The 12679-nt window shown below is 38.5% G+C and overlaps 1 protein-coding gene across 1 annotated transcript in view; it reads right to left on the reverse strand.

The window, feature by feature from the left end:
* Positions 1 to 2922: 2922 nt before the first annotated feature.
* marchf4 (membrane associated ring-CH-type finger 4) overlaps positions 2923 to 12679 on the reverse strand; it is a 15522-nt gene continuing 5765 nt past the window's right edge. The window contains exons 2-4 of the mRNA XM_037686393.1: positions 7735 to 7890; positions 5564 to 5756; positions 2923 to 3489 (exon numbers count right to left, since the gene is read on the reverse strand). Coding sequence (XP_037542321.1) covers positions 3068 to 3489; positions 5564 to 5756; positions 7735 to 7890 — 771 coding nt within the window. The 3' untranslated portion in view covers positions 2923 to 3067. The remainder of the gene's footprint in view (positions 3490 to 5563; positions 5757 to 7734; positions 7891 to 12679) is intronic.

A 12679-nucleotide genomic window follows, 5' to 3' on the forward strand; every position in this document is an offset into this window, starting at 1 on the left:
GCATGAATAGCACATTAGCCATATGCAATTTATTCAACTCTCAAAGGCTCGGTAGTCTGCAAAAAAATCCTTTTCACTCAATTTTATACCAATGATTAAAGGGATTCTGAGAGAGTGAAACGGCTTTTTGAAAACTCAGATTCTTGCAAAATACAAACATCCCTCTGTCATTTGGTCAATATTTAACTTTAAACACATTTTTAGGTGGTAAACACAAATTGCAAGAGCCACAGTTTGAAAATGAAAATGTTTTTTATGGCCTTCTCATGTTTCAACACATGGAGACAGTTAAACAGCCGCACTGCACCCAATGCTAGGGATAATAAGATGATAAAACCTTGTGCATTTTGCTGTTGTGCTTCTGTAACCGTGTCTCATCGAGCTCGACGTTTCGTGCATCTGCGAATTCAAAGAGACAAGGTGCAAAGAAAAGCGAGGCATGCAGATCCACGGTGAACTCTCTGCCACCTGCCAGCTCAGTTTGTTCTGTACGGCAGCTCCCACCCATTGATATCAGCACTTCGGGGCTTAAATAATTCAGCAGGAAATAAAGGTGCTACCTGTCTGATTCGGTGCAGATATTTTACTCCTGGCGTTTGATCATGATGAGGAACAGCAGGGGGATAAAAGGGGCATGCATTATTTGGAGAATGGTTAAAGCAACAGCACAGGCTAAAGTAAAGCTCATAATGAGCTGGATTTACAGAAAATGAGATGATCTTTTTTTGGTTACCTTTGAATAACATTTTGAAGTTGTTAAAAAGTTTCAGAATTGATGCATTAATAAGAAAAAGTTATGGCTCTGTGGAAATGGAAAACAGCATGGAATGAAGCACCAGCTGTTTAAATAAATCCTTATAATTAATATCTGCTTCATTTTTTCATGAATATGTTTTAATGTAATGCGTGTTGGAAAGAGCTCAGACGCATCTGAGGCAGAGCTCCTAAAAAATGTTTGACAACACGATCAGCTTTTGAGTTTTTTTTTTTATTAGCTTCATAATGTTTCTTTTTAGGAGGCTGCACAAAAATGAGAAATGGTCCAATCTGTTAGTTGTGGAACAAAAAAAAAATGTCCGTATCACTCAGTTCTCTCCAACAAACAGAGAATGCATTGGGGATAAAAGTGATTTTTGACATGAAGAAACAAACGGAGAAAAGCTTGTTTCTTTATGAAAATGGGAAAAAAGTAAAAATGTGAGCTTTATGAGCCGAATGCCTCAAATGCTGTGTGAGCTGAGCTGTAAGCTGGACACGATTTTTGAGAATCGCAGGCTACTTGCGGCTCCTGGATCTTCATGGCAGGAAGGAATTGACCTTAGAGAAGTTTGCAAGCTCGGCTCAGCGGGGTTGACCACAAATGTGGCTGTTTGGAGTCACCATTGAGACGTACCAGTGAGACTGTAAGGCAGACGGACATTAACGGAGTCAGCCTGACCCAAAACAACTGTTGTTATCTGAATCTGGCTCCCCCGTGTCGGCCTCGGAAGGCTGACTATCTCAAATTCTCCTGGTTGTTATGTGAATAAGATGCTCTGTTCCCCCCTACCCATTCCCTTCCCCGAGGACATCTGTGGACCTGTGTCAGAGCTCTACCGAGCCGCCTGATAAACATTGCACCATCACTTATCAGGACTATGACTGAGGGGGCTATCTGAGACAGTGTTCACAGACTTACTCCCCTCAAACTCACTGCCTTCGCTGGACTCCCTCCTTTTGCCCCCACGGTACAGTAACCTTATCTAACGAAAAAGGGCAGCACCTCCCATGAGGCTGCAGCCTCAGGCACCCATCTACCCATGTGTCTTTTTGTTTCTTTGGACGGGCTCTACTGAAATGTAATTTTGTTGCGCTTCTGTGCAAAGACAATAAATTCGGATTCTGAAATATGAGCATGAATCTCTTTTAGTCTAATGGTCCATAAGTAACACCAGTGATTTGGAGCAGCAATTGTGTTTTTTAAATAAATGAAGCGATAAAATAAACCAGCTGACGATGTTCTGCACTCGATCAGGTGCATTGTTGGGAGGATTATAAAAAGGCCTCATTTTGTGCTTTTTGAGTCAAGGTGTTAAAAAGAGCTCGGTTTATTTAACTATCGACACAATAACAAAATAAAATCCTGTGAAAAACAGAACAAAGAAAGTGTTGATTTTGAACTTTCTAAAATTATGATTTAAAGCATGTATACACATCTAACCTGCTTTAATTTCACCTCTAATCGGACACATTTGCAGAAAAGACCTTTGAATGTTGTTGGTTTTACAGAATAAAAATAAACCTTTGAGCAGGACAGGAACAGAAAATGTGAATTATTCCCTTCATGAACGTTCAACCTTAGCAACATGCTTTTATGAACATCTTGAATTCTAGATTCTTTTTATAATCTACGTTGTTTTTTTTTTGGCATTTTTGGTCTTCTCACCTGTGACTTTAAACAGAATTGCACCTTTTCATTAATTTTGATTAAAAAAAGGATGTTTTCTGATGTTGGTAAGATATTTGGACAAAAGTGTGACATGAACACTGCATTTGTGACTTCACCTACCACCTGAGGTTTTGTTTTTTCTTGACAGACACACGTCAAAGTAAAAATGTTTGAATTTAGGAATTTTTTTTTTAAATGAATCCACCTCTGTCTCATTATTCTCTATTGCTTTTAGATAATTTAATACATTTAAACCACAAATAAAAAGTTCATTTTATTCATTTGATTTGCTTGTTTTTATGACTTAAACCTGATTGTTGAATTCAATTAATACAAACCGTGGCAGCTGCTTTTTTGTAAAGTTTTGCTCGATGAAATTTAGAAGAATTATAGAAAAATAAAGTAGGTTTGACAATCCTCAAAGATTGACAATGCAAATCAGTGCTCAAAATAACAATTTCCTGACAGTTTCTGGAAATCAAACCACTTTAACGTTTATTCAACCAATGTAAGGACATTAAAGATGCTTTTAAAAATAAATAAGAACTTGGTATCAGTCCAGTGCAGTTAATATAGTTCTTGTTTTTTAACTGTCAGCTGGTTCAGAAATCTTTGTGAGATAAGGCCTCAACGGACTCCTCAGACTGTTGTGACTCTCATCACCAGCTCTCTTGTGCTATTGCTGGGTTGGCTGCGGGTCTCCGGCTGCCTCAGGTGGCTGAGCAGGTGGAGGATGTTGTAGGGACAGTGTTGGTCTGGCACCGCGGTGCCGCTCTCGGGGTCCAGGTGCGGTCCGAATCCCCCTGCGGCCGTCACCACAGTCGTAGACGTGGAGCCGGCGGCTGTGGAGGCCACGACCATAAGCGAGGAGGTGGAGGTGGACACTCCGATCCCCGTGTGGTAGCTCTGACTGGGCTGAGACAGAGTCCTGTCCACAGTGGCCTCCTTCAGGTCGTCACTGTCCATAGATTTATCGTAGTTCAGAACCTTCCATTGCTGGTTCACGGCCTGCCAGCGGTGGAAGATGCGAAACACCGACGGTCCCTCGTGGACAATTAATGCTGTGGAGATCAGAGTGTCACAAAGACAAAAGTCACTGTCTGGCTGCGAGCTTAATGACACCACAGAGTGATATCTCTGCAGCTCGCAGCAGTAAAGCCTGCACAAAGCATTAACTGGCACAGAACAGAACAAAGCAACTCATTTTTCACGTACTTCTCCGCAGCACAGAGATAAAATCTTTATTTCTGAGATAAAGTGAAGTTGTGGAACAACCTATGGGACAAACACCATTTCTGGATTTCGGTCGGCAGAAACGATGCATCTGTTCTTTGCAGCTGCTCGATAACATCTTATCTCGGTCTAAAATTGCTTATTGATTCATGTTTACTGAACTCAGTATCTGGAAAATTGAAGTTAATCTGCACCAGCAGTTGTCTGCATGGACCAAGGGGGTTTACAGCATGTTTTTCATAGTGGAGTTGTGCAAAAATAGAGCATGCATAATTTGATTCCAGTAATTGGAAACACTTTAATTTGCCCTACAACAAGATACTTACAACCGGTTATAAATAATAATAGAACACATTATTTAAAAGTATCTTCATAGATATTATAAATAAATGGCCCATGTTTGAAGGAATGCATATGTTAGCACTGGTGAATGTATTGAGGGTGACTCTCAGTTGCTACCACACCAAACTTTAGCTTTATATTTGTAAATTTAACCGAAGTACAGCCATTTGTGCGTTTCTTAAAGTTAGTTGGCTGTAGCGGCCATCTTGAATGGGGTTAACTCAGAGTGAATCAGCTGCAGACATACATCCAATGGTTAGGATCTGAGTTTCATTAAAATCCCTTCTCTGGTTCATGAGCTATTGTGCTAACAGACAGACTAAGCTGACTTTAGTGGTAAATGGCAAAGTCTTAAGAACAGATCTCATGTGATCAATTAGCTTTTAAAGTATAAGTTGGGGATGACTCTCAGCTACTACCACACCAAAAATGAGCTCAATATCTTTAAATTTCACGGAGCTACGGCTTGGCTATGACAACAATCTTGATTTGGATTGATGTAACTACTGATTACTTTCTGAGAGTTTCCTTAAAATCGATTCAATGGTTTATGAGATATTTTGTTAATACTTCAGACAAACTAAATATGAATGTGTTTAAAAATATTTTAAAGGCATATATATTACATCTAATGGGAAGTAATAAAGTGTTACTACAGGGGATAAAAGCTATAGGGTTTAATATAAATCATAAAGTAGCATATTTCCTTACAGCTACAGGGGAACACTGTCCTTAGATATGAGTTGTTGCTTTTAAATCCTTGTCTCTGCTCCTCAGCTCTGCTCCTTTCTCCCTCTAACTTTGTGGGATAATCAGGTCTTTGCTCCGCAGCATCTACAATGTGACAAGTTAATCTCTGTAAAGTGCCAAGTTAATGACTGCGCAGTCAGTCCTCGGCACCAAACCGGAAACAATCAATCTCCTCCTCCTCTCACCATGATGTCTGCTGCACAGGAATTTACAGTTTTCTTAATCTGACGTGAGAAAACAAAACCTGAAGAGCTCCAGGCACAGGAGGAGGACCATCCAGCGAATCGCATTCCTTCAAGAAACATGAGGCCTTTAACTCCCTCAGACGTTATGAGCTTTGAAGTTTTACCAGAATTTCAGGTTGAAGCTTTTAACTTCATTTGGTGCAAAGCGGGAGTTTCCCGTATCAATTATTCATGTTTAATTTATAACATTTGCGATTTATCATCTTTAATGCAGTCACGGGGATATGGAGGAGGATAAGTTAGATAAAAAAATCAATTACTAACCACAGTAGCTTCCAAAGTGTCCGTACTGATCTGAAGCAGCTGACTGTGCTGAACAGATTAACAATATTGATTCTCAATAAAGTTATTGGTTCAATGCATTCACAAATATTTCTCTACAGCCGTCAGGTAAAATGACAGACTCTGCTGAATACTTATGACATTTACTTTTGCCCGCTGAAGCACCTGGATTAGTGTGAGCGGGTGAGAACCGCTCAATATTTCTCACTCATTAGCTGCAGAGGAAGAAGCATAAACATCAAGTCAAATTGAAAGAAGTAGCACATTAGCGTTCGGCTCTCACCGATGCACACGACGTCCATGAAGCCGTACATGCCGTAGCATATCTGGAAAAGCAGGTCTTGGCGTTGCCAGCGAGCCGACGGGCTAAAAGACGACCAGACCAGCCAAGAGATGCTGGCCATGAGGAACAGGGAGCCCAGGATGGCTGCTGCAATCTGCACTTTCTCTATCACAGTCAGGGAGATGGCCTGCCACTGCAAGAAGACATGTCACAGCTTTTAGGTCTAACCGTGGTCGCTTTTATTACCTCTGACCTAAAGTCATGTGCCATGTAACCGTTGTCTCGAAAAGTCATTCTGTTCTGATGAATGTTTATCGTGGTGAACACGTTTACGCTCTAATCTCTAATCAAGAGAGAGAATGTTAACCTTCTTATAAGTCTTATAAAAATATGCTCCAGAAAACTTGCTCTGTTTTGATTTTTTAAATATTGATAGTTTTAGCATTTAGCTAGTTTTTTGCAGGCTTTAACTAGTATTTCTGCACATTTATTTAAGCTAGCATTTAGCTACTTTTAGGTGTTTGTGAGCTTTATGTTATTTTTAGCTTCTAACTAGCCTGTTGATACTTTTTGTTAGGGAATTTTGGTCAAGGTTTATGGATGTTTTTAACTACTATGGCTGAGATGTTAACTGCCCATGAACCATGTGTTTGAGTTAGCAGAGAGCTGGATGAGGAGCTGATTTGATACTGCAGATCCAGCTGGCAGTCCGAGGTCACCTCTGAGTCTGTCTGTGAGCTTGGAGGAGCTGATAAGCATATAAAAACAAGCCTCGCACACTGCCCGTGGCAGATTCTCGTGACTGGGATCCATGCGTGTAAACTTTTTTATATCTGTTGTGAAAATCTGTCCTTGCAAGTAAAACCGGTTAAAAATCTTCTTCTGTCATCGAGTGTGGCTTCTTTGAATAAGTAAGATGAATGGAGGATATTTTTATTCAAGACTATTAGCTACCAGTAGTTTCCTTTTTGATACTTTTAGCTGGCATATTTTTACTTTTTGCATTTAGTTAGCTTTTTGTGACTTACAGTTTCTAACTAGCCTTTTGATACTTTCTCCTTTAGCCAGTTTTTTAAAAAAGACTTTTAGCTATTAGTTAAGCTCTTGGTCACCTTTAGCTTGCCTTTTTCTATTTTTAGCTTTTAGCTAGCCTTTGGTATTTTTAACTTTTAGTCTTTTGTTACTTTTATCGTCTTTTTTTTAGCTAGCCTTTTGTTACTTTTAACTTCTTGCAAGCCTTTTGCCACTTTTAGCTATCCTTCTGCTACTTTATCTTTTAGCAAGCCTTTTGCTACTTTTAGATAGCCTCTTGCTACTTTTTGCTTTTAGCTAGCCTTGTACTGCTTTTTGCTAGCATTTTACTATTTGTAGCTCTTAGTTAGCATTCTGCTACTTTTGGCTTTTAAGTAACATTTTGCTTCTTTTAGCATTTAGTTAGCACTTAGCATTTTTAGCTGTTACCCGTTTCTTTCTGCTTTATCAATTTCAGCTTCTTCAACAAATGTCAGCAAAGTAATTCAGCACTCAGCATTCACACTGCATTTTCACAGAAAATATAAAATTGTTAGCTTATGTTGTAACTTTGCTGACCCCCCCCCCCCCCCCCCCAACTAAAACAAAACTCAAAATGGCAAAGACAATATCTCTGAATAAAACCATTAGTTTGAAGGAATGAATGGGAGTATTAGTGTGCTAAGTTAATTAGGCTGATTGTCAGATTTATTTCATAATCAGATTTAAAAAAAATAACAGAACTGAAAAGCAGAATTTCAAAGGTCCTGAAAGATTCCCCTCACAAATCCTTCTGTCATACCACCCAAGGCAAAAACTGAGAGAAAACTGCAATCTTTCTCTTTAAAGGATCAAAGAGAAACATCTTGTTTAATCAAAAAGCTCAATTTTTTTTACTCGGTTTGTGATCAAAGCAAAACTAGAGCTGCATCTGTGTGACTCCTGAAAAATGTGTTTTTGGTATTTCTGCATGTTGCACATAAATGTTGATATAAAGATCAAAAATAAAATAAACTAAATGAAATATACACGTAAACATACAGTATTTACTTGTTAGGGCTTTGCTTTTCTCTTCCATCAATTCTAGACTTGAATTCTCACAAAGAAAGATTTGATCTGAAAACGTTTCTGCAGCGGTGCTCTTTGCTCCTGAAACTCACCTGTAACGGGTTCTTGGTGCTGATGGCAATGACCTGATATTTGTAGTAGCAGAGCTCGCAGGCCCAGGAACCTCTCTCGCTGATCCACTTGATGAGGCATGGCTGGTGGGTGCAGCGAACCGACCCGCTGCAGCGACACGGGCTCAGCAGCTCCCCCTGAAGAAGAAACACAGATTCAATCAGAACCTGATGTTTGTATTCAGCTCGTGAACACTGTGTTATATTTACCGCCTGCTGCTAAAAGGGACAGTCAAATGGTTATAATCAGTCAATTTTATAAATGTTGAACTAAAATTTGATTTGGTAGTATATATAATGTACCCTCCTATAGTTCCCACATGGATGCAAAATACACTATACATCCTTCTTGCATTGAAATTGTTTTTTAAAGGGCATCATATGAACAAACACACACACAAACATGGAGCGCGCCGCACCGCGCAGCAGCCTTCCAGCACACCATTCAGTCAGGTGTGAAATGAAAGCTTTTCCTTACACCTAGTTGACAGGCAAAGTACTTGATTACCAGCACCATTGAATGCGCAGGATTAGACTCTGAAGCTTCAGTGAAAGAACAAACTGTAACTAAGCTGCAAAATACTGCGCTGAACTTCTAAACGGCAGCTCGATAAAGGAACTTAAAACATCTAAAAGATGAGGAGAATGTCACATCAAATCTGATAAACCCACAGTCCCTGTCATGAACGTAGATAGTACCCCTCTGCCATGGATCGCTTAAGCCGTGAATTATGAAATTCATTAAATTTCACTAAATTTCATAGATCTTTATCAGATTAAATCATCCATGGGATGTACCAGATCAAGCTCAAAATATGGACCTAAAAGACAAAAGTTCCAAAACTCGACACCACTGAACCCTCAGAGACAAAACCTTGATGGGTCAGAGGGATTTTGGAAAGCACAAGACAGCTAGATTTAAAATAGTAGTGCAAATACAAAGAGTGGAAGAAAACATCCTAATATTTGGGAAAATTGGCATAATCCACAGGATTTTACACAATTTCTTTAATAACTGATGTGTTTTCTTTTGATCTTAGATTAGCCAAAGTGAAAAAGGAAGTGACACCATAGGGCAACTCCCTGGTCTTTGTGACTCAAAGTAATCTAAAGAAACATCCAGTTCTTCTCTACAGTCTGCGTTGTTAGCCATTATACCATTGTTTACATGCAGGTGTCCCCCTTTGACATCACTTCCTGTTACTTCAAATGCAAATATCTCAACAACTGTTCATCTCAGTGGCATGAAATCTTTTCTTTGCAATATGTCTCTTAACGCTAGCTTTTCAATAATGTATCTACATTTATCATGAAATTTTAATGTCACAGACACTTTAATGTTGTGACTAATTTGTGCAACTTTTGACCAAATATACACATAAAACAAATCACCCCCTTTTCTTCAGTTTGTATTTGCTAAACACAGATTTTTTCTTTGAGACGTTGTTTACTTTGTGCTCAACCGTCCTGCATCTATAATTTTTAATAGGCAGTTTAAAAAATGACACATTTTAATAAGTTTTGAATAAAAAATTGGGGTTTTAATCTTATGGAGACATTTTTGAACTCACTGTCATGATGTTTTATTTGTAACACTACCTACTGACAATCACATCCTGGTTGACTGAGCTCACCAAACAGCAGAGCAATGCATGTGCTTTCTGTTTAAATATAGTATCATAAACTGGGAATATTTGAAATGAGGTTTTGTGAAAAGGTTGTGAAATAAATACCTTACCTGTTGTAGATAACTCTTTAAATGGCCTCAATTAGGAGATAGAGAGTTTAATAGTGGATAAACTGACGAGAATTCAGTGTAAATAACTGTTTAATGTGTAATTGATGACAGGAAGTTTGAGTTTTTCATCATAATTTACCATTTATTATACAAAGACATGATAAAAATTCAAACAAAAAGGAATGTGTGAAATAATATAAAGATTACATTACATTGCATCCACAAAAGATAGTGAGTGGGAAGGATGGTGGTACTGGAGTCCTGTCAAAATTAAACATTACTTCCCCAAACGGAGGTCATTCAAAGAGCTATACGACAGGTGAGATGTAATTTCTTCATAACCTTAGAAAACCCCACTTCAGAAGATCTGAACTATTCCTTTAGCACAGTGGCTAAAATAACTTCAGTTCACTCCCTGAATGCAGATGAAGTAATTGTTCATTTTAGCTCATTAAAATGATTTTTTGTGCTCTTTAAGGTTTTTGTTATAATGATGAGAGTGCAAAGACATTAATTAAAGGTTTTGATTCATTTATTCATCATATGAAACACTCAAATCATTTCAAATGAAGTGCAACAGTGGAGTTAATTTAATTTTCCATCCCACATTTTTCACAGAAACACTTTGGATGATCAGCTTTAAGCATTCCCCTTTAAGCATTCATATTACGCCCTAATTTGTCTGAACAGAAGAGAATTTTGTAATTTTTCACCCTGCACTCCGAGCTCTTTTAAATATATCACTAATCTTGATATAGATGATGTACGTCTACCACCTGTTTTACTCCTGACCTGCGCTTAAAAAACTTGGCTCAATAAAATCATAGCAGGACCTTCTCGTGTGGGTGTTTTAATCTTAATGTGACTGAGGAAAAAAAGGTAAATATAAATTAGCCAACCCTGTCTAGGTGTAAGAAATCTCTTCTCTCTCCTGCAAGCCGAGGCTTTAAATGTGAAGGTCAGTTCTCTCACCCTTTCCTTAGTAAGCATGGCGATTGAAATAGAAACGTGAGAAGGAGAGAGGAAAAAAAAAGCAGCAAGTTTAGAAAATATTCCTCCGTCATTGTGCTGACACCTCTGACAGATGGAGCAGCGCCCTGTTTGAGGAGAAGAGAGGGAAAATTCGGGGAGTTGCAGGAGAAGAGGCTCGTCTACAGATGGCCGGGGTGGGAGTGTATTGGCAGCAGGACCAGAACACTTCTGTCATGTCCAGTGGGACTCAGGACGCTCACAGCGACTGGCCTGATCGCAGCCAAGAGCTGAGACTTGGACCACTCCAGTACAACTGAGGCTGAAGGAAGCAAGGGAGGCCGATAACAAACGTGGCACCCCGGCCCACGCATTTAAAAAAAAACGTGGTGGCTAAATGTCTTTTTGCTGATCAAATTGTCCACTCAGAGAAAAACAATGCAATGCATTGAGACAAGGGGAATTGCTTTGGCTGCATTATCCCAAAACAACTCAGTGCATCTAATTTGCTCCTTATAAAATTGGATCCTTACCAATGTATATATAATGACATGAAAATAAATTAGGATTGCCTCTGCACATAAGAGCCTGGAATCAATGCCAGTGAACTCTATTAACTCTAACTGAGGGAAATTTTAGTGATGCAAACTGTCCAACACAGAAACGAAGTGTTTTTTTAAGTGACCACTCTCTGATAATAAACATTTCTTCCATGAGAACAGTTTTGTTTGTGGGTTTTCACAGTCTTCAAGAAGTGAGGAAGAAACGGTGTCCAGAAGAGAAAGTTCCTAATAGAGGATCATATAATTTCTAATATTTTACCCATAATGACCCATAATGAGGCTTTTATAAGGACCATTAGGCCAGCAGTGCATTAATGGAAATGAGTTCCTCCTATAATTTTATGAATTCACAGCTTCTATCTCGTCACAAAGCGCAAAAATGTAACTTGTTTATCTTTCAAGACCAACAAACGGCAGAGCAGCCATCCTGAATGATATCAAATACAGAAAACTGCTAGACCAGTTGTGTCAAATTAAGGCCCACAGGCCAGACTCGGCCCTATTTACAGTGTTTTAGCACTTGTTTTAAACGCTTGAGAGATGGCCTATGATTTTGCTTCAAAACTAAGGAAAGTTAGTGGAAACTTCACATCGCAACAGCCAATTTTTAGGTCAAATAAATTAAGTTTAAATTTATCTGTAATTTGGAGTAACTAAACAGGACCAGTCAAACCACTGAAGCCAAGAAAATATGTAACATATTTGGCTTGTGTTAATGTGCATCAGACCAGTCTGCCTAATTTTATTTCATTTATTTTTCACTGTGTTCATTTGTATTTCTAAAGAATATTAATAAAGGCATTTTCAGATTTTCAATAAGAATTTTTTGCTGATTTGATGGATTCGATTAGAATGTTTTACCATGGAATAAAAGAAAACATCTGATCAAGAGCAAGTGATATTGACGTGTCCTTTTGAATTTGACGTTTTTGGGTTCCTGTTTAATTTAAATTACATGCCTTCTGAAAAACATAACTCATATTTCTACATAAATAATTGTAAAAATGAGGCCAAGTTATATTTTTACTCAATAAACATTGACTGAGGTGCCATTGGATTAGGACCATGTTTTTTTTTTTTTTTGTCTCTGTTTAGACTGAGTTTGAAACAACTGCTTTAAATGCTGATTTGACCTCTAAAGTCTTCTCTTTGTGCTCAGAAAACAAATAAAAAATAAACCAATAAACCTGTGTTTTGGCCTGTTATGATTTTGGAGTGGAAGCTTTGTCATCAAAGCTGAAATAAATCATACAGGTTTAACACACACACTAAAAAATGTTGGGTTATTTTAATAACTCGGTTACTGGGTTGAAGCTGTTGGGTCACAGGTTGGGTTGGTTGGATCAAATGGATCAAAAATTGGTCCGGTTGGAGTCATTTGTCACAGTCCATCATTTTAAGCCAAAAGTTGACCAAATCAGACCAGAATGGACCTCTGCTTTAGAATGTAATAAAGGTAAAAGTGTAAAATAAGAAGACATTTACCTGGTTGGCTTGAACTAGACATTGAGTTTGCTTCATCAAAATAACATTAGTTGGTGCTAGTTAGTTTATGCTAGTAGTGTAACTGGTTGCACTACTTTCACAAATCAGCCATTTTAACCCCATTTTTGTGTAGAAAACCTGGCCCAGTCCATCTAATAAGCCAAATCTGCTG

The sequence above is a fragment of the Nematolebias whitei genome, chromosome 13 (assembly GCF_014905685.2).
Source record: "Nematolebias whitei isolate Nwh7 chromosome 13, NemWhi1, whole genome shotgun sequence".
In the NCBI taxonomy this organism is placed as follows: Eukaryota; Metazoa; Chordata; class Actinopteri; order Cyprinodontiformes; family Rivulidae; genus Nematolebias; species Nematolebias whitei.